The following is a 22,266-nucleotide window of genomic DNA, read 5'->3' on the forward strand; positions in this document are numbered from 1 at the left end:
CAGAGCCGATGAGGAAACGCCAAAACCTTCGGCGAGATGCAGCGAGAGAGACGTGGTCGGCGACCTGTCGAGAGGCGAGAGAGGTCCGTCTCTCCGCTCTCTCGCGAGCTCGTCGACGCGGCGTCCAGCGGCGACATGATCGTGTTCTTCGGGGTCGGAGCTGAGTTACAGCCAGGTTTAGGCGACGTCGTAACTCGATATGTGCGGATACACATACACACACACACATACGCGAGTACACGTCTTTCGACGGGATTATTTGGCGCTTTGACTGACACGTTGATATTCGCCGACTACTTCGACGCTCGACTCGAGTTCAAATCGACGGGAACCAAGTGCGACTCGCGACAGGTGTATCCGGATCATCCGCTCGCTGCCGGTTACATGTTTGATTTATCGTATACGCTCCCCGAATTTCTTCGTGGATTTTCCCTCGGAAAATGGAGCGACTGCTGAATCACTCGAGTTCCAGCGGTTCTTTGATCATATATATATACAGTGGATTCCCCGAATTGCTGTGAAAATCATCGAATGTACTTGACAATATTTTTGCTCAAAGCTGAAGACTGAATCCGACGCACTCCCCATCGTCGTAGAAATATATTTATACCAATCGAACGGAGTACTCGCTTTTACGCAGTCAGAATCCGCTGTAAGCTCGAGTGAAGAATAACATACATTCTCGCGATTTCGTGTGGCGGTATTTTCGTTACCGTCCATGCCCTTCGCTCGTTTCGTACGAAAGTCCAAAATTTAAAAACCTGAGGGGGCATTTTGGTTAAAATCAATTTGCGAGGCTCACTGGTGGTACACTGAAGCGTCGCTGAGCGGCCAATGTGTCAACACGTCGCGAACCGTTCGCTATAAGTAATTAGCAGAGAAAAAAGTATCGATTGATATTTCCCGCGGAGAATTGCAACGAAGCGAGCGCGAAGCCGAGGCTGAAAACGCGAAGGCCGGGCGAACACGCCCGGCACCTGTTCCGGCATTCCTTTTATTCACATTGAGCTATGCATGAGTTTTGCCGAACGACTCCAGCATGCAAGCGCGCGTTCCTCTAAAGGCGCTTCGCGGCGAAACGGGTTCTCCTAGAACGCCGCAGAAATCACAATTCGCGTTCGATCGATCGCTCGATCGATTGCGCAAGTGCGCCTGACGGGTCGGGAACCTCTTTCACTTGGGATTTCTCAGCGTCATTTTTCCACGCGGGAGAACAAATAAACCGGTTGCCGGGGAGAAAACGAACGCTGATAAATGTCACGGCGACGCGGTTGCCTCCGATAGCGAGAGAAGACGGTGAGGTAGTAATTAGGGAGGTCCAGATGATAACCGGTCAATGAAGCGGCCGAAGGCTATGGAGGAGACGCGCATGTGTGTGTGTGTGTATTGTTGGCAATTTTTTTATTGTTATCGGAAGAACATTCGCACTTGTGCGCGGCGGTGCGCAATACAATAATATTCTATGCGAGATAAATCGTTGCACTCGGCGAGTGTTACATTGTAACGAGATGCACGATCGACGGACAATTTTAATATCCAGCTGGGAAATCTATCCTTTGGCGAGTCGGGCGCTTCGTCGATGTCTGAGAACGCTGACGGCACGGTGGCGAATTATTATTGGACCGCCTGTGAGGTCAGGTCGGACCAGAACGTCGCGTAGTCTTTCAACACGGTGCCACTGAAACGAGAATAAAATCGCTCTGTAATGAAAAGTTGCCGTCGAATTTCTCACTTTGGCCGCTTCTCGCAGCTTCGTGGAAAGAACCTTCGCAAATAGGATCGACTTTCTGCCCGTGTTTCGATCCTCGATTTTAGAATCGAATTTTATGCCAAAAGATCTAGTTTATGATGAGACATTAATTACAGAAAAGTTTTACGTTGCAGCATACGATTGATCTCAAAGATGTAGAGGGTCAAAGTGGTCACTACTTACTAAGAAAGTATGACACTAATAACGCTTTAAAAACGCACGAATTTGTGCAAAACTCGATATCTATGGATTCTTTGAGTTGCTGATTATGAATGTCTGATGTCAGATTTTAAAAATTCAAGATGGCAGGTGCAATGGCGGACACATATAGTGAAAAACAATCATCTACTTTTATTGGGACTGTTATGTTGTGGCTTTTTTTTGGCTAGCTGGTTGCGAATTTTCTATTAGGTTTCCGAAAGTAATTTTTTCAACGACAATTTTTGAGTGGAAAAAGTCTCGTTTTTTTATTGTTTTTTCATAAAAAAAAATATCAAATTCAAATTGATACGTTACATGACGCATAAAGGATAAAGTGATAATTTTATTTGTTATATTTAGAAACTTATCTTGCCTTTATTGGCTGGATAACTTTTTCATCTTGCCTTCACTGGCTGGATAACATTTTTATCTTGCCTTCATTGGCTGGATAACTTTTTCATTTTGTCTTCACTGGCTGGATAACATTTTTATGTTGCCTTCATTGGCTGAATAACTTTTTCGTCTTGCCTACGCTGAAGGTAAATGTAAAAAGTAGATAATTGTTTCCGCTATTTGTGTCCGCTATATTACATCCGCCATCTTGAATTTTTAAAATCTGACATCGAATTCGTAATAAGCAACTCAAAGAACCCATAGATACTGAATTTCGCGAAAATTCGTGCGATAAAACGTTATTGGTGTCAAACTTCCTTAGTAAATAGTGACCACTTTGATCCTCTATATCTCTGAAACCAATCGTATGCTCAATGTAAAACCTTAATTTTGTGTGATTTATGTCTTATCATGAGCTATTATTTCGCATAAAATTTAATTAAAAAATCGGGGACTGAAAAACGGGTACTTTTTGCGGAGGTTCTTTCAAATCCCACTTTGCGCCCGGGACGATTTTATTATGTTGGATCGACACGTTGCGCTCGATTGCGCGCGCGCGTACCTCTAGTTCGCTCGACTCTTGCAATCTTAACGATGGATCGCCTTCCCGGCAAATTTCGAGAATTCGCTCTCGTAAACAGTGAAATCTCTCGCGAGGAGTGGAGTGAACGTAAATGTAATCGGGCGACGAAATCTCATTCCGTCATTACAATTTCATCCCGGGCAAGCCGATCGGCGCGTGAAAAGGGAAAAATTCTCCTCTCCTATTGCGAATTACGCCGCGAGAATGATTAATAATATCGTAAAATTATTCTATGAAGGGTAAATTGACGCGAGGCTCATCAGAGAATTTCTAAATGGGGGGAGGACGAGGAGGGGGAAACACCGGTGGGCGGCGGTGCTGAGTCACCGCGCGCCAAGCCGACGTTGATGAAAAATTATTAAAAAAAAAAAAGAGATGGGAAAAAACGTCCTCTCCTCGCGCGAGTTTGCAATGCGGCTGGAAATACGTCGATGCTATTTATAGCGGTGAACAAATTACGGCTCGCTACTTGTTCCCGAGTTTTTCGTGGCTGGAGGCGAGGTTGCGAACGAGCACTCGCGGTCAAACTTTCTAACGCAAAACCGCGCTAGGAAATTCATCGAGTTATTAGCGAGTCTCGCTCGCGCGCGCGATATAATTTACGGATTTGCCGAGTGTGATAAAGGCAATTATTTCCGACGGCCGATGTCGTACAATTAGTCCTGCTGCGTCATCGCAAACCGACCGCGAGTTATTGCGCGTCCATCATGCACGCGCGCGCACGCGAGACTCGTTCTACTGTTATTAAATTTAACTACTCGCCGGGAGGGACGCGTCTGCGAGCGCTCTCGTTCGGGGAAAATATCCCGCGATGTGCATTACTCGGTGTGTGAAAGTTACCAACGGCACGGCCTGATCGTCATGAATGAACGCGAGCTCGCGGGTCGCCTGCGCGAAGGAAACCGCGAGCGAATAAATTTCTAGCTGGGAACGTTTGGCGACGCGTTTGGCCCCCGCGAAAATTACACGCGACAACTTGTTCTTCCCCTGAGAAAAATTTACGACACATTAGCAAAGCCAATTATTCCATTTTATATATTTGATATAAATGATTAGAAGAATGGACCGTTTGAAAAAGTCCAAGTTCAGAGAGAGGGATGATAAAAGATCGCGGGTGTAATTTGCGCTGTATATTTATTCCACGTTCCCCCCCCCCCCCCCCCATCCTTTAGTTCAACGGGTCGAGACGTCTTCATTGCGCATCGAGTCTCGCTTGTCTAATGAAGGAATTCGGGACGCAGCGTTCCGCGGTGAATTCCTAAGAAGGACGAGAATTGCCGTGCGAAATTGTTTCGCGCGGATCCTTACGCAAGCGTCTCTCAATCGTAAATCCATCTAAATCCAGGACACAATAGCGTGTGTGTATCATTGGAGTTACATTCCATCTCGCGAGAGAGGAACAAAGAGGAAAAAAGAGGACGAGCTAATTAGAGGGTAATTACGCGGGGAAAAACAACACAGCCTTGACGACGTGGTGATTGCGACACGAGTCGCCGCGCCTCCAACGCGTCGCGCGACGTGAGCTCGCGTCCTTGGCGGAATTTGTTGATTGCGAGGGGAACGAGGTTGCACTCACGTGAAATATACGCTGCCTCGCGCGTTCGGGGGTGCGTTCCAGAGGAAGGTGGCCTGCTCCTTGTCGCGCGGGTCCGCGTGCGTAACCGCGCTGCACTCAGGGTGAGTGTTCGTGTTGGGAGTTTGCGCCCAGGAGCCGGTCCATTCGTTCGTCTTGCTATCGCGTGCCTGCAGGAAGAATCCCTTGAACGCGCCGCCTACGATGGTGACTGAAAAACAGACGAGCCGAGTATCAATAAGAGGAGGCGGGAAGGGGTGAACGGAGTGATTGGTTTCGGATAAAATTCGGCCGGCTCTTTGTCGCTCGTGTACATCTGCGTGTTCGCCGATGATGTAGCGCTTGTTGCCGTGACGCACGTGAATTTCACGTGTTCGAGGCAATCTCGCTGAAATCAGCCGATATCGCAGAAGTGATTTCGCATCGAGGAAGGCGGCGGCAACAGTTGCAAGCCGGCGCCGGGCGGCGGCGGTGTAGGCCGTTTGTCAAAATTGCGAAAATAAAGAGCAATACACTGGGAAAAAGAATCTAGTATCTCTAACAAAACTGTTTAGTTGAGGCATTTTTTAATAGCGACCAAATATCTTGTTTTATATAACAAAATATCTTTAGTTGTCCCAACTAAATATATTTTCTTCTGCTTTGTCCTCTGGACCAAATGATTTTGTTCTTGCATTAGGAAAAAACATTTAGTATCTCTAACAAAACTGTTTAGTTGAAGAATTTTTTAATAGCAACCAAATATCTTGTTTTATATAACAAAATATATTTAGTTGTCTCAGCTAAACTTTGTTCTCTGAACCAAATGATTTTCTTCTTAGACTTTATATATAAAAATTAAGCATTTTAGTAATTTCATCCATAAAAATTATATAATAACGAAATATTATTTTACATAAACTAAAGTAATGCCCAATGGATACTATTTTGTCTTTCTCTGCACTAAAATTTAGATTTTATATATTAAGAAAAAATTATAGTATTTTTAACAAAATTTACTTAGTTAAAGCTTTTTGATTGTTGTAACAAAAGTATTACGTTATACGAGCAAACCGTAATCAAACAAAATATTTGTTTGCAGGAACTAAACATTTTTGTTGGGAATATTTTAACCAAATTATTTTGTTGTTGCAACAAAATTTTGGTTCACGCAACAATACATTTTTCCTAGTGTAGACTTCATATATAAAAATTAAGCATTTTAGTTATTTTATCCATAAAAATTACATAATAACGAAATATTATTTTACATAAACTAAAATAATATCCAATGGATACTCTTTTATCTTTCTGTGCACTAAAATTTAGATTTTATATATTAAGAAAAAATTATAGTATAATATTTTTAACAAAATTTATACAGTTAAAGCTTTTTGGTTGCTATAACAAAAATATTACGTTACACGAACAAACCGTAATCAAACAAGATATTTGTTTACAGGAACTAAACAGTTTTGTTGGGCATATTTTAACCAAATTATCTTGTTACAACAAAATTTTGATTCACGCGACAATACATTTTTCCTAGTGTAGAATGTAAATCTGAAAGATTTGATTTCGCGAGAGCATTCTATATTAAACATTTATATAAACGTAGAACGTAATTTTGCATCCAAGTTGTTCACTTATTTATTCAACGGGATTGCATCGTTAAGAACGTAAGCCCGGAATCTACCGCGGTAATATACACTATTTCCGCGGCGTTGAACTGTTTATCATCGAGCGCATTGAAACCGCAACGAGCGGCGTCGCGTTACGTTGATTTAGAAAAAGTGCAGCGCGCTCAAACGGGAAACTGCGAGCAACGCGAAAAATTAGGGGCGCGAAATGAGCAGCCGGAAAACGCGTAGGTCGTATCAGCAATATGCAGCAACAATTGTATTGCGCATCGAGTCTTTCGACGAGTGTGTGTTGTTTCAATGCAGGTACGCGCGCGCGCACACACGCACACGTCTCTCGATCGATCCTGCATCAAAGAAGGCCACCTTTATCTAATGCTTGCCTCAAGTCGCGGCGATGCACTTGAGTCTTGTAGACTGCGAGCGAGATAAGGCACGGGCCCCTCATTGAACCTTATCAAGCTTTCGTAAACTCGCGAAGAGCCTCGCGTCTTATTAATATCGCTGTTCAATTTGCGAGCGGCGGGACAGATGCAACGATAGATAGTATAGAACTCTTTCTTTTTCCTTCTTATTGTTTTTTTTCTCCTTTTTCTCTTCCTCTCTATCTTCCTTCCTTTTTCTTTATTTTTTTCTCTTTTTCATTACTTTCTTTCACTTTTTATTGTATGAGGATTTTCTTACTCGTTTACTACTGTATCAATCTTGTACACCAAAGGGGTCAGACCCGTATATTATTAATAAATAAATAAATAAATAAATAAATAAATAAATAAATTTGTGAAAAGCGTCCAAGTGAGATTTCGTTGGAACGGATCTTCGCGTATCTACCGTGAACGACGTCGTAACGAGCCAAGTCGATCGCAATTTTTCAACGGGACGTCAATCGGCTGCCCTTTCTCGCGCCACAGCGCGCTCTCTCCGCCCTCGCCGCTCCTTCTCTTTTGTCTCCGCGAGAGAGCGTGTGCACGGGCGAGCTACACTTGTCCCGCTTCCAATTTCTTCCAAGAACCGTGAGAAAACGCGAAGAAACGCCGAGGAACAGAGAGGTACCTTCGAATTTAATTTCCGGAGTCGGTGGAATCCGTATATAGTGGCACTTTGTCGAGCGCTACGTCGAGACACTTCCGTGCTTGTTTGGCGAGCGGGAGCATTTCCAGCTTGGCGTTCACGCAAATACGTTACGCAAAAGCTCACGGTTCCTCGGCCACGGTGCCGATCTTGCGCGGATAAATGACATTCGCGCTTCGATCACACCCTCGCACAGCCTCGCGAGCTGCTCCCTCACGCTCGGAAGACACGCGAGCGAGCGCGCATCCTCTTGTCCTCCTAATTTGCTATTGTTCCGCGATTTGGCCGCGCCGGTTGGGGCCGACAGAATGCGTCATTGTCGATGTTCGACGCATTTCACGGTTGCCACGCTGATTGATTCGATTGTGCCGCGTCGGACAAAACGCAAGCTTCTTTGACGGGAACGCGACGAACTGCCTCGTGACGTGCACATGCGATGCGAGCTCGGCCCGCACATGCGACATAATTTCCACCCTCGGCTATCTCTAGGATATCGCTGGAATCCTGTGATATTCAGATCTCTGTGTATTGATATCGCCTGACTCTCTCTCTCTCTCTCTCTCTCTCTCTCGGCAGAGCTGAAAGCGCGCTTCCTCTCGGGGAAATTGTTATGAATGACAATTCGCTGTCGTATCGGTAGAAAATCTTGGGAAAGCACGTCAATACATTTTTCGTACTCCCTACATTATAATATTATAATAATAATAACAATAATAATAATAAATGCATAATTGTATGATATAATCGCACAAATACGCAAGTCGCACATGAAGGGAAGCAAGACAAAAAGAATTTTTTCTCCTTTTCTTTTCTTATTTTTTCTTTCCTTTTTTTCTTTCCTCATTTCTTTCTTTCGTTCTTTTTCTCTTTTTTTCCTATTTACTGTATGAGCTTCTTCTTACTCGTTACACTATTGTCTCAACTACTGTACACCAGAGGAGTCAGACCTGTATATTATAAATAAATAAATAAATAAATAACACAAAATAATTATAAAAGTTAAGATTCTTTAGAATCTTGCGAGTAATTTACAAGAATATGTAACGTAATGATAATTATATAATGATAATGATGAACGACCAACAATATATAAAAAATATTTCGTATATAAAATCCTCGTTGAAGAAGAGTCAGTATCTATTGCGACATAAATATCAAAGACATGCGCCATGATATGTGCGCCCGAAATATCTGATAAAATTTGTCGCAAGGTCTTAGTAAATTCGCCGCTTACGAAGAGGCTAACCTCCTTCACAAAGGGGCTGAGTTCACAAAGACCTTGCAACGTATTTGCAGATACACGAGGAGCATCGCGGTCATTGTCGCGCGTTGAACTTACCGGTGATCTGAGAGCCCGGTTCGTATCGCGACGACGAGGCCACTATTTTGTAAGGGCTCGTGTTTAAGGGCTGCGACCGCGCTTCGCCATGGTAGGGTTGATTCGGCCGTGGCTTCACGCAAGTGTCCACCGGCGCGCCGTCCGGGAATCCGAGGACGGAGATCGAGGAGACGACGACGAGCGCAAGCAGGATCGCGATGTGCCGGATGAGGAGACGCATCTTTTTCGCTTCACTTCTTCCGTTTCGACGATTGAAATTCAACAAAAATGTACGTGATTACTCGGAGGCAGAGGTATACGGTGGAGGGGGGCGATTTTCAAAAATCTCGCAGGGTCGCACTTGCACTGGGAAAAAGAATTTAGTATCTCCAACAAAACTAGTTGAGGGATTTTTTAATAGCAACCAAATATCTTGTTTTATATAACAAAATATTTAGTTGTCCCAACCAAATATATTTTTCTGCTTTGTTCTCTGGACCAAACGATTTTGTTCTTAGACTTCATGTATAAAAATTAAGCATTTTAGTTATCTCATCCATAAAAATTACATAATAACGAAATATTATTTTACATAAACTAAAGTAATGCCCAATGGATACTATTTTGTTTTTCTCTGCACTAAAATTTAGATTTTATATATTAAGAAAAAATTATAGTATTTTTAACAAAATTTACTTAGTTAAAGCTTTTTGATTGTTGTAACAAAAGTATTACGTTATACGAGCAAACCGTAATCAAACAAAATATTTGTTTACAAGAACTAAACAATTTTGTTGGGCATATTTTAACCAAATTATTTTGTTGTTACAATAGAATTTTGGCTCACGCAACAATTTACATTTTTCCTAGTGTGCTTAAAACGCGTGTGTTAAGCGTGAAATATCGAACTTGATCGGAAGATGCACGCGTCTCGCTTGGACGTTCATCGCGGAATTCGACGTTGCTTGTAACTTTTCTCACTCATCCCGATCGGAGCGGTACGCACTCGAGCTCATTCATAAATGTCCGACTGCTGGAAATTTGCATATCTTCGCGCTCCAAACTCGGCCCGCATCGACGCAGCGCGTCCCCGCATCGGAACCGACAAACTTTAAATTACTTCCCGCTATAGTTTAATTAATACCTGACTATACCGCGCGCGAAGTAACTCGCGAAGTATATCGAAAATAAAGTCAGGTGGCACGACAGACGGTCGTTTACGAATTCGTACAATAGCGTCGATGTAACGCGAACATATCCCCCGGAGGAACATCGATAACTCGATAACTTCGCTCGCAGCACTCTCGTTTTCTCATTTATGTTTACACCGACCTGCCGTTCTGCGTCCGCCGTTATTTCGATATTCCGGCTTGGTGGGTAATACATTGGGTAAATATCTACAAATACCCGCGGTAACGGAGACACTGTTAAACGAAATTTCAGTCCTTGGCTGGCCAATATACTGTTTGCGCACGAATAACTCGATTAACTGCTGTCGAGTACAAGCTCGAGTTGCGAACTTTGAGAAATTTACAATGACTTTCCGTTCGGGGCGGATTTAATTATTACTTAACTCGCTACGACACACTTCGATTCGGATAAATTGTGCGAATAATGCGCGAAGGGAAAGGAATCATTTCCCGGGAATGGATGATTTTTTCTAGGATAGCGCAAACTTACTTGGGGCGGTTCGCTACTATACGAGAATCCACACGATGATTCGCGCGAGAATAAAAAGATGCTCGCGACAGAACCGCGCGCAAGAAACTGCAGTATCCGACCCGGCGTAGGTAAACCAAATGTTGGCGGGATCCCACCATAGAATCTCTAACCTATACTCGATAAGCTTTTGCTAATTGAACACTTTCACTCGATCCTGCAACCGGTCCCCGCCTAGCTCTTTTAGAAGGACACCTTTTAGAAGGATACCTACACTAGGAAAAAAAATTTAGTATCTCCAACAAAAAAAACTGTTTAGTTGAGGCATTTTTTAATGTTTAGTTGAGGCATTTTTTAATAGCAACCAAATATCTTGTTTTATATAACAAAATATTTAGTTGTCCCAACTAAATATATTTTTCTGCTTTGTTCTCTGGTCCAAATGATTTTGTTCCTAGACTTCATATATCTTAGAATTCATATATAAAAATTAAGCATTTTAGTTATTTTATCCATAAAAATTACATAATAACGAAATGTTATTTTACATAAACTAATATAATGCCCAATGGATACTATTTTGTCTTTCCGTGCGCTAAAATTTAGACGTTATATATTAAGAAAAAATTATAGTATTTTTAACAAAATTCATATAGTTCAAGCTCTTTGATTGCTATAACAAAAGTATATTACATTATACGAACAAACCGTAATCAAACAAGATATTTGTTTACATGAACTAAACTAAGTTTCGTTGCGTATATTTTAACCAAATTACTTTGTTGTTACAACAAAATTTTGGTTCACGCAACAATACATTTTTTCTAGTGTACGAGTCTTATGTCAGAAAAATATACAGTCTAGCGCTTGTTTCGATTTTTCACAAAAATCGCAAATTCCGCCATCGTCGAGACCGACACGAGAATATTTCGAGGAAGCAGCTCGTCTCATTGACCAGGAGAAAACGCATGAATCTTCCCGAGCAAAAAATTATTAGGGCCATCCTCCTGAAATATAAGGGTCCGATAAGGCTGAAAGTAGGATGCCCTAAAAATGCTTCATTATTATCACATCAGGCCCCGAGACAGATCCTTTAGGAATACCTTAGATTTTATGGAATAAAACTTTGATAAGGAAAACTGATGAGGGCTTTAGAAGGATCTTTTAAGGATGCCTTAGATTTAATAAATAAGGCTTTGATAGGGAAAGCTGTTAAGGACCTTAGAAGAATTTTTTAGAAATGTCTTAAATTTTACGAAATAACAAAATAATTTTAGAAAATTAATAAGATCTGCAACGTATAATAAAATTGTCATAGTTTAGTATTGTTTGAGCAGGTACGCTCAAATTTTGTGCTTTTAAAGATGTTTTAATTATATCGTAATTAAAAACAAATTTTGTTAATTTTATTAGTTGCTATATTCATTAGCCTCTTCCAAGGGTTTTTTTAATATTGTCTTCGTTTTGAAATGCAGCAAACTTTAGTGAAAACAGTAGCAGGATCTTTCTATATAAAGAATGCTATATTTTATTGTAAAGCATGCTATATTTTTAAAATGAAAAATTCTTATATACTAACAAGGTTATAAATTTCTTGGAATGAAAAGGATATTGCCTCATAAAATCTCTGTTAATATTTCTTTATAAGGACCTGTTAAACAATTTGTTACACATCTTAAGGCCCTCGTCTTTCTATCTATATTAATGCTAAAATAATCAGGCCCTTATCAGAGCCGTATTAATTTTTCTATTCGGATTGCTGTTTTAACCTAGAAAGAGACCACTCGTGATGAAATTTTATTAAGATTGAGTCACTTGGCAGTGTATCGATTCGCGGGTATGTTGATTTAAACGCCACGCTCCACTGAAAATCATAATAGAGACCGCGTATGCTCGTTGGAAGTAGCGCATTATCCCGATTATCCGTGTGCACTAAACTCATACATCACTTGCCTTTTACTGCACGAGACAGTCTTCTGATTCGTGTGTTGCCAAACGAAATACTCGTTATTTGTCTGCCGTCGGAGATAGAGGAAGAAAAGTCATATGTGCTTTGCGTATTATCCGCGACGTTCCGTCTCTCTCTCTCTCTCTCTCTCTCTCTCTCTCTCTCTCTCTCTCTCTCTCCCCCCCCCCTCCCTCTCTCTCTCTCTCCCTCTCTCTCTCTCTCTTTTTCTTTCTCTCTCTCTCTCTCTCTCACGCGCAAAGTTCAGAACATGCTCGCCTCGCGACGGAATCTGTCAAACGATAATTTCAAGTGGATTCAAGTTGAGAGCGCAAAACGCTAACTAGCGCATCTCTCTCTCTCTCTCTCTCTCTTTATTCATTTCTAATCGCTCGTCGCGATTGCAGGCAACGCAGACGATATCGCGGAGAAGTATCGTGCACTTAAACTTCAACATCGCACAGCTGGTGCTCTCATGTCGCAAGACATTCGTTCCGCAACGCAATCTTTGGCATTTCATATGGCATTTATCGATTTATCAAGCGACAAGCGCTCGTAACAAATGGAGCTGTTGCATGTTGCATTCGATTACGTATTTCGCGCGGGTCTAATACGCTCCTTTCACCGACGACTGTCGAACGCGCGCTGTGCGTATGCGGTAACGCGGATAAAGCCGCGCGCTTTATGTAACTCTCGAGGCTCTCCGTGTTAACATTGACCTCTGCGCGATATTTTCTTCTTTCTTGTCGTCTTATTTACCAAATTTACCAATTACATGGCACTATATTATATTTGCACACACTCCGAGGCGTGGAAACTACACTAGGAGAAAAAATTTAGTATCTCTAACAAAACTGTTTAGTTGAGGCATTTTTTAATAGCAACCAAATATCTTGTTTTATGTAACAAAATATTTAGTTGTTCCAACCAAATATATTTTTCTACTTTATTCTCTGGACCAAATGATATTGTTCTTAGACTTCATGTATAAAAATTAAGCATTTTAATTGTATTATCCATAAAATTTACATAATAACGAGATATTATTTTACATAAACTAAAATGATGCCCAATGGATACTACTTTGTCTTTCCGTGCGCTAAAATTTAGATTTTATATATTAAGAAAAAATTATTGTATTTTTAACAAAATTCATATAGTTCAAGCTTTTTGGTTGCTATAACAAAAGTATTACGTTGTACGAACAAACCGTAATCAAACAAGATATTTGTTTACAGGAACTAAACAGTTTTGTTGGGCATATTTTAACCAAATTATTTTGTTGTTACAATAGAATTTTGGTTCACGCAATAATACATTTTTCCTAGTGTAGTTTCCGGACGTTATCGTGAGTGTATGCAAGTTTCTCTTCGCGCCACACCGATGCTGATTTCCTTTCGCAGCTTGATCTCTGTCAGTCGGAGAATGACAAAGCCGCTTTAGTGAGATAAACTTGTTTGGGAGCTAATCTGTATCTCTATTGAACGGACGTGGATCGATTACGAGTTTATTCGATAATACGAGCGCGTTACCGTACCGCGGAAATGATAGATCTCGATTCATTTAACCGAATAATAGGAAGCAATAATAGGAAGACGACGAAACCTCAGCGACGGTGCCTCGAGAAAAAGCGCGATTAAAAACATTCGCCTGAATATTAAGCTACATTGATATTCGGTTCAGATAAGTGAAAACACAGTTGACTGATTGGAAATCCCCTGCAGGCATCATTTTGTTCCTACCGTCGAGTTTTCCATTTAGTCCCCTGTTTTTCCTAGGAAATGAAAAATGTCAGTTGCACTGAGGGGACGGTTTTTCCCGTGTATACATTATACAATACATAGAATAGGGAAAGAAAAACTCGGTGCGCGTAATTGATTTCTTACTGCCTGGGGACCAGACGCAAACTCGCTTGTAGAAATAGAAAAATATCGTTTTTTGTCTCAGTGCGTTTTCTCGTTTGGTCTTTTCCCGCAGATTCTTTTCCGTATATAATTAATATCCTTTTTTTTCGGATATTTGACACACACACACACACAAGATAGAATTTAATCTCACTCGATTTATGTAATTTTGTATTTAATTTTTACTGCCGTTTTGAAGCAACAAAGTAGAAGAATTCTGCCGATTCCGTCACTCTGTGAGACTTTTCATTTAACGCCGCGAGAGCAAACGCCGTATATATTTAAATTTTCCGTCTCGTGTATCCTCGAGACCCAAAGTGAAATTGATTGTTCCAATTTGCCCGGTTAGTTGCTGAAAAGTTTCTAGACACCTTTGGTCTCGTTTTCCGACGAGTATTGTCAGAGAAGACGACGGCGCAAAACGCTCAAGCCGAGCGATTCTATTGCATGTTGACCCTTCGAACGAACTCACATAATGCAGAAGCGTGCGCGCGTTACATATTCGTACATACACGCTCTCTGACACATACATGCACCGTGGGTTCACTCAGTCAATGTGACTTTTCACACCGTATTATTGATTTTCCACGGCCTTTTCAGGCCGTCGGCTGTACACGCTAGAAATATTTCTTTCAGATTATCGTGCATCCCGTAAGAAAGGGAAGAAAGAAACTGCATTTGCGCGCATTCGTCTCTCGTGAGATATGTTAAAGAGACGTTTCGAATATCCTTTCCATTCTATCGTACAATGTGCAAATTCTCACGATATATGTGATCACTGATACAACTTTTATATTTTATTACTATGAGGAAAATGAGAAGTGGATTTATATCAACAGTAATTCAGACATTCTCAATCAGGATTCTGTTTATTACAAAAGAAAATTTTTATCTTATGAAAAAATTTGATTTAAGTTAAATATTGGTCTTAGATCATAAGATACGATAACATTGTTTTTAAATGTTGAAGCATTTTAAGAACTAATCCATAACCAATGCTCGAGACTTAGTTGCGGATTATTTATATGATTCTTCTTCTTTATATGAACGATGGAAAACTGAAATATATATATAATAATATATATAATAAACATGGAACCAAAATTCATCAGTCTAAAAATATGATTCTTACCGCATTAATTGTGATTGATCATATTTTAAGTAAATTGTTATACATCGGCATTCGCATGCCCTTATGAAAGAAAATATCAATTGCTCAATCGAATCATTGATATGTTCAATTGAAATTAATTGAATGTTCATTCTTATAATGATCCACAACTAGTTTCTTACATCCATCATTATTTTCAAGTCAATAAATATATACATAGCAATAGGTATATATACATAATTATCATATACAATAAAACTATTCAGAAACGCGGGCTATCGGGATATCTTTATAAAAAAAATGTACACTATGTAAAAAGATATATATTGACATAGTAATCTATCTGAAATCAATCTGGAGGAAGCCTACGGTTTCAGATAAATATAACAAGTCAATTTGAACACATAAATGCCATCTCTTTTCATTACAACAAATCGTAATGTTCATTGCGATTTATAATGATTTCCCATCTTCTTATGATGCCCTTTTTTGGGCATCATAAGAAGATGGGAAATTATTATAAACAGTATCATAAATCCTCATACGCTCTCACATATAAATATCATATATATATCTCAAAACTTAATCGTCTTTGGATAAGTTATCTGTGCCATACATATCGTTCTCTATTATTTCGATAGCACACGGCTGCGGCAGCCATCCTCTTATACGTCTCGTTCCTGCGTCTCCTACTCCCTTCTGCTCTTTTTCTCCAAATATCCAATACCTACAGAAAATTGAAGTATTTCCAGCGAATTTGTCGAACGTAACAAGGAATTTATGAGATGTAAAATTGAGATGGTGTTAAAATTACCTTTTCCAACGCGTTACGACTACGATATCTCCTACATCCAACTTGATGCGAGGCTCATCAGTGCAAGGTGTATGGAAACATACACTGAAGCCGTGTGTTATAGGTATATTCGATCCCGATGTGGGTTTTATGATTCTATATCTGCGGGCTTTTTTCCGTTTGTCTAGTTTTTGTGCGAGTTGTTCCCTCTAAAAATAAAAAAAAATATATATATACATATATTGTATAGATGTAGATGATGATTGAGCAATAACAATTGACAATAGTTTATAGAGATTTCTGTTTCTTACGATTTTCCATTATTCGATTGGTAATTGTTATATAGTAGAATTATCGTAATGAAATTACCGTTAAGGTGTATTGATCACAGCCATCAATAACGGGCCACGTAATGCCATCGCCAACAGGAGTGCAGTCCCACGTAAGAACTTGACTTACATTAAAACGCCATCCTCTCGAATAAGGATGCACGTATTTAGCATTAACAGTATCCCGCCGATACTGTGCTTTCTCCAAAATCCAATCTTCTATCTCCGTTTTATTTTTCACAATGGCCAACATCTATACAATAATTTGAAAAGACAAATTACAATATCTGAAAAAACGCATGAAAGTCGCAAATAGCAAGACTGAAAAGGCTATCACTTGCCTGGCAATACAATAACATTCCTACTGAAATTATAACACCGATTGATAAGCCGATACTAAATACCACTAATATCAACGTGCATACTGATGGTGGTGGAAATGGCAATGGTTTCGTAGACAGCACAGTTACCACCCAGTAAATTAATATAACAGTAGAGACGCAACAACCACCGACTGCGCTTGCTAAAAATGCAGTGAAATGACCGTGGTTGTAATGTCCGACACACGTATTTATCCATGGACAGTGATGGTCCATTTTCATAACACAGCGATCACCTAAGACACATACAACATTTTTCTTGTATATTTGCAAAATTAAAATATATTTATATCATATATTCAATCTCTTACATTTCCTACAATGATGTGATCTTGGTGCTTTGTACCCTTGGCAGACAGTGCAATACTGCAAATACTGAATATCTGTGGCTTTCTCCTGCAAGCAAAGTGGCGCATTAGTGAACAGCAAACATAACAGAACACAATTCATTCTTATACATATTATAAATGTACACTATTTAGTCATTGAAGTATCACATATCCCACATCTAATGTGATTCACCTTTTAAAAAATCTTCCAATCTTTTTTTTTTATTTACTATTTATAATAAATAATAGAAAATATATTACTGGCATCCATTTTAACGCGAGGTATCCAGGTCCTTCGAAAATTGCGCTGATAAAATGAAACAAGGTAGACCCACTTAGACAAAAAAACAATAAGAAACTAGCTGCAGCTGGAATATTATCTTGCGACGACCAGCACTGCCTGCTGCAGTGTATCGTCATCAACGTGATTGTCTTGATTATCCCTGCAATCGAAACGAGCACATTGAAAAAGAAAAAAAAACAGAAAAAACAAACTCACCGCATAATCGTCGTGTCGTGTTGACGATTCATATTGCGCGGGTGAGTGACGGTCGATGGCGCTAAAGAAAATGGACGCGGTTGAGTGTTTCCTATCGCAAAAGTCGCATGACGAGCATAATGACAACACACGAGTTACGACTCAAGTTCGCTCTATGAGCCGTTGCGCCTTCGCGACATCGCGAGAACGATGAGAATCTCAGAGAGACGTGTCGTCGAGGTCTCGTCGAAGCCGCTGATCGATTCGAACGTGACCGGCCGGCGATGCACGCGGTTCTGTCAATTGCGACCTTGTCAAGCGTAGTAGTCTCGTGATCGTCGCTTTGACGACGGTGACGACGATGAGGACGATGAAAGTCGATGAAAAATACCTGTCGCGTACCCACCTAGAGCTGAGAGCGGTGCCCAATGACATATCTTCTTGAGCGGAGCCATGCACATGTTGTCAGCATGAGGCGGCCGAGGAGACTTCGCGCCTTGGCGAGCTTGCGAGTCAACATCCATGCGATCGTTGGAATTGGCTTTTTTTCACGGTGACAGCCAATGACGATTGTTGAAGAAACAGATTCTTGCGACCGCTAGACGTGCTAGTCTTTATTGTCACGAGGGCGCATCTCCCGCCTCGCGAATCGCCGAAGCAGCCATAAGCAGTTGGTAATAGTGTCATGCAATCTCGCGCAGTCGCGTAACAGCTGGGAATCACCGACTTGGCTCGGAGAGATTCGGTTAGGTCGATGTTGAAAGCAGTGATGACGTGAGTCGTGGGAAAAAAGTCGAAGCGCGCACGCGCACTGAGCAAACGCTGTGGTAGCATCACGGATACATATAGTCCGTATTCCGAAATTCACCGCCAGTACTGAAAATATATATAGTTTGTGTCACGTAAACTATAACCTTTCAGCGCTGGCAGTGAATTTTGGAACACGGCCATATTTGAAGGTATCGTGTTAGGTCCCCACTATGAAAGAAATGTGAAGGAAATTATAGGGAAGGAGAAAAGCTTCTGTTCAATAAATATAATATAGTCTATATATGAATAATAAAAGATAATAATAAAACTTATTAATTTGTAACTTTTTTACATCTGCAGCCAATATATTATATTTATTATTCCTATTGCACTTATTATCACAACTCTTTCTTAACTTATCACTACATTTATCGCTACACTTATTTATTATAACATTTTACATTATGAATATATAACCTAAGTTACTCACGGGAGAAACGCGAAACAACCGTAATGGACAGACGCACGGAACCCTTCGCACGCACTATTTGCGTTTACATCCAGCATTGGAAACGCTTGCGTCGAGCTGTGACGTCATGCTCACGCATGCGCACAACAGCTCCCATATGTGGAGAAAACCTCCCACGACTTGTCACGACTGGTTGAAAGACGCATGAGAGTCTGTTTGCCGTGGTATGGATGGCGATCTCACACAGGTAGTTCCATTCAATTGAGCTTATTGTTCCCATTGTCTCTCGTACGTTTACTTGGGTAAAATTGGAACGAAAATAACAGAATCGTCGTCGTTATGTCGTTTCGTGTGTCATCGCGCAACCGTCGCGTTCTATCCCGCGCAAGGATCGCGAGTTTATTTATGTGGATCACGTAGTTGTAAACTGAAACTAACGACCCGTTCCAACCCGACGCACGAGGCCTGTTCGTTTTGTCGGCACTGCTGAACTGGTGCATTAAGTTAAAGTGAGACACGTAGGTTTTCTCACTTCAACTTGTTACACCAGTCAGCAGTGCAGACAAAACGAACAGGCCTATCACCTCATGATCACACCACACGTTTACACTTGTTAGACAGTTCGCACCGAGGCCACGTTCGCATCTCGCAACGTACATGCAACGTTTATACCACGATGAATTTGCCAGGCATGATTTAGCCAAGGTGTACATTGACACTCACAACGAAACACAATAAAGAATCGAACTAAGTTCAATTATGAAACATTATCAGCATTGCACAATCGCTTTTGGCCCGCTTATAAAATAAATTATACGTTATTGTTTTACAGATTAATGATATCTCACCGGTAGTATCCGCACCACTTGGACCTCAACGTCGGAGGCCTTTAAGATCAGACAGTCTTGAGGTAAATGATTGTTCGAACAACAATTCAAAAGGAATAGATGTACAATGTATAAAGGATATGTCCCAACAGCGACAAAAGTTAGACCATATAGATGAAAATGATGTATTATCTGATAATTCTGACCATGACAAACAAACGACAGATGATTCTGAGTTACAGACAGATGAGTCAGATAAAGAGAAAGAGTTATTTCATTCAACTCCAAAGTCCCGAAATTGTTCTACAACTTTTTACTCTCCAGAAAGCATAAATAATAAGTCTTTGAAGGATTCGTTAAAAAAATCTCCACCTGGGAAAACAGAATTTCAATCATCTAGTAGTGAACAAAATACAAATAATTCTTTTTTTTCCTCTCCTTTTTCTTTTGTTATAATTATCATATTAGCAATATCTGTCTATTTAGTTTTAAGCGTGACTAAAAGTACAAAGGAAAACAAAACGGAATTTATAAGTAATAAAGACTTGTTTAAATCCATTGAAGATGTTAAAACTAAATTTTACAACCAAGATTCATATATCTGGAATGATATTTCATCCGGAATAAATGAAGTAAAAATGAGAACTCCCAAAGTACCCTCCATCATTCTATTATTTGCAAATGAAACCCACACAATGGACTGTTTAGCGTCAGCACTGGCGCACTTGAGCAATAACATTCTAGGTGGTGACGGTCTTTTAAATTTAAATCCGAAAAATTTCGGAGACGATCCCGGTGAGATCATCGATGCTCTGAAAAAGACCTCAACGCAAAAGGCTGTGGTGAGTATGCGCGACACACATCTACATGCATCTCTAAACGTAAATTCGGTCGATACATCTCGATTGTGCTCACATAAATCTGTTGCAGATAATTCGTGATGTCTTAAATATTAATACGGAAGCGATAAAAGCGTTGCACAATTTGTGCGACAGGATAAACCCATTAATCCGAGAAGTTATTTATATCATTACGATGCAGACCAAAAATTACGAATCGTCGCAAAAGAAGATGGCATTTGTGGAGAAACAGATATACCACAAACTGTCGAAAAATATCGATGAGGATATCTTGATGGCACTCGTAACACGAATTACAGACGGAGCGATCATATTGGTACAACCCGAACCGAATCTGCGGTATTGTTGATTTGTCCAAGGCTCTAAGGGTAGGTCTCTAGACAATTGTTTTGTTTATAATGTGCATATCGATGATGCTATAGAATTCTGTATACTTTGTATTTCTTATATATATATATAAAAAGATAAGATTTTTTGGACATATCGCTCAAATTTCATACTAAAGTTTATTTTAATGTACACTATAAAATATAAAAATTAATCGCTTCTCCATTCTTTTGTGGTCACAATGCAATGAAGATACTGGATTTTCTTTTAATTTATATCAATCTTACGTGTTTGTTGATTATCGTAACTACAATCGCGCTTGTATTTGCACGTAAATTAAGGAAACTCAAATCGACGTCTTTCAATTTCACTTTATTTTGTTATGCCAATATTACACGAGATTAAATTCATCTTTAGTGAGTCTTCCTATATGATCACAATTTCATACTTCTATGTATTTTCAAAAAATATAACGGCACTGCTGTATCTAGCGATTCCACGCATATTTTCGAGAATGACATTTATTTAGCTCCAAAATAAAATACAATTAACAGAATTTCATTGTATGTGATATCGGATTCTCGTGTTATTGTGTCAGTCAGCACTGTCCGTGTACAGTAATTAAATAAGTAATGTCGAGTATCGTATTTTACTTATTGCCAATTTACAAGATTTCTCATTGCAATCTCCTAATTTAGTTAAAATTATTCCGCATATCACAAAAAAAAATCGTAAAACATAATTCGTCAATGTGCTGGAATTGGTACAATTATATATATATATATAACAAAATAACGAAGACTCGGTTTCATATAGTAATACTTTGTATGAATTATGATATATGTATAATAAATGTATAATAAACATAATATATATGTATAATAAACGATATATAAAACAGGTATTCATTGCAAAATTCTTGTTGAATTATATTATTCATTTTGAATACCTAAATATCAAAATATGTACATATATTTTAACAAATTATCCGCATATAATTTCATACAAATATAAAAATTTCACGTGATCCGTATTGCAGACTATTTCTCTTCTGATATGCGTTCGTTATTTCTCTTATACTATACAAAATTTTAACACAATACCAGCTTTATCAAATCCACCTTCTTTTTGATGTTTTCTTAAAATAGGTGACAAAAGTGAATTTGAGATAACTTTAAAACTTTAACAAGATCTATTTTTATATAGGTTTATTTTTTCATTGTAATAAGTTTCCTATCGACTTAATATATAGGGAAATAAAATATAATATCCACAATATTTATACAAACCAGTGCTTTTCAACCTTTTTTTCTTTTTTTTTTTAACGATTCAAAACATTCAAATGAAAGAAATTAGTGACAGATTTCTATAAATAGGTGTATACATATGTAATTTATATGCATTCTCCAAACGATTCAATATGAACGTTCGTGTGTATGTGTAAAAGTATTAAAAATTGGTTTGGTTAAAGTAACCACAATTATATTAAAAAAAAAAAAAAAAAAAAAAAAAAAAAAAAAAAAAAAAAAAGATCTCTGCTTTTTGAAGAAACATGAAAACTTCACATTGTAATTGATGAATGTTCATAAAATTATTC

At 39.4% G+C, this 22,266-nt stretch overlaps 3 protein-coding genes across 7 annotated transcripts in view; 1 reads left to right on the top strand and 2 right to left on the bottom strand.

Moving 5' to 3' along the window:
* The window catches only part of TORIP (Torsin interacting protein), a 74,369-nt gene extending 52,992 nt beyond the window's left edge, over positions 1–21,377 (top strand). Inside the window, exons 1-4 of one of the 4 annotated variants that reach the window (XM_011139641.3) lie at positions 18,817–18,902; positions 19,273–19,360; positions 19,488–20,324; positions 20,413–21,377. In XM_011139641.3, coding sequence (XP_011137943.1) covers positions 18,886–18,902; positions 19,273–19,360; positions 19,488–20,324; positions 20,413–20,691 — 1,221 coding nt within the window. In that variant the 5' untranslated portion in view covers positions 18,817–18,885 and the 3' untranslated portion in view covers positions 20,692–21,377. Of the gene's footprint in view, positions 1–18,720; positions 18,903–19,272; positions 19,361–19,487; positions 20,325–20,412 lie in introns of those variants that run through there. The other 3 variants (XM_011139643.3, XM_025305518.1, XM_025305520.1) reach the window with 3 other exon arrangements.
* Positions 1,385–10,312, bottom strand: LOC105182302 (putative defense protein 3). The gene is made up of 4 exons (XM_011139639.3): positions 10,189–10,312; positions 8,530–8,765; positions 4,504–4,711; positions 1,385–1,678 (listed from the first exon to the last, which is right to left on the bottom strand). The coding sequence occupies exons 2-4, from the start codon at positions 8,747–8,749 to the stop codon at positions 1,615–1,617; spliced, it is 492 nt and encodes a 163-aa protein (XP_011137941.1). The 5' UTR covers positions 8,750–8,765; positions 10,189–10,312; the 3' UTR covers positions 1,385–1,614.
* On the bottom strand, positions 15,089–18,316 carry LOC105182303 (palmitoyltransferase ZDHHC6). 2 transcript variants are annotated; one of them, XM_019840990.2, is made up of 7 exons: positions 17,458–17,836; positions 17,220–17,401; positions 16,941–17,025; positions 16,591–16,865; positions 16,290–16,502; positions 15,942–16,129; positions 15,089–15,854 (listed from the first exon to the last, which is right to left on the bottom strand). In XM_019840990.2, exons 2-7 carry the CDS (start codon positions 17,376–17,378, stop codon positions 15,710–15,712), a joined length of 1,065 nt encoding a protein of 354 aa, XP_019696549.1. In that variant the 5' UTR covers positions 17,379–17,401; positions 17,458–17,836; the 3' UTR covers positions 15,089–15,709. The 2 variants fall into 2 exon arrangements, with proteins under 2 accessions (XP_019696549.1, XP_011137942.1); XM_011139640.3 differs by lacking the exon at positions 17,458–17,836 and adding an exon at positions 17,843–18,316 and having other exon boundaries at positions 15,646–15,854.
* Positions 21,378–22,266: the final 889 nt, after the last annotated feature.

Source organism: Harpegnathos saltator, unplaced genomic scaffold, assembly GCF_003227715.2.
Source record: "Harpegnathos saltator strain DR-91 unplaced genomic scaffold, Hsal_v8.6 scaffold12, whole genome shotgun sequence".
Lineage (NCBI taxonomy): Eukaryota > Metazoa > Arthropoda > Insecta > Hymenoptera > Formicidae > Harpegnathos > Harpegnathos saltator.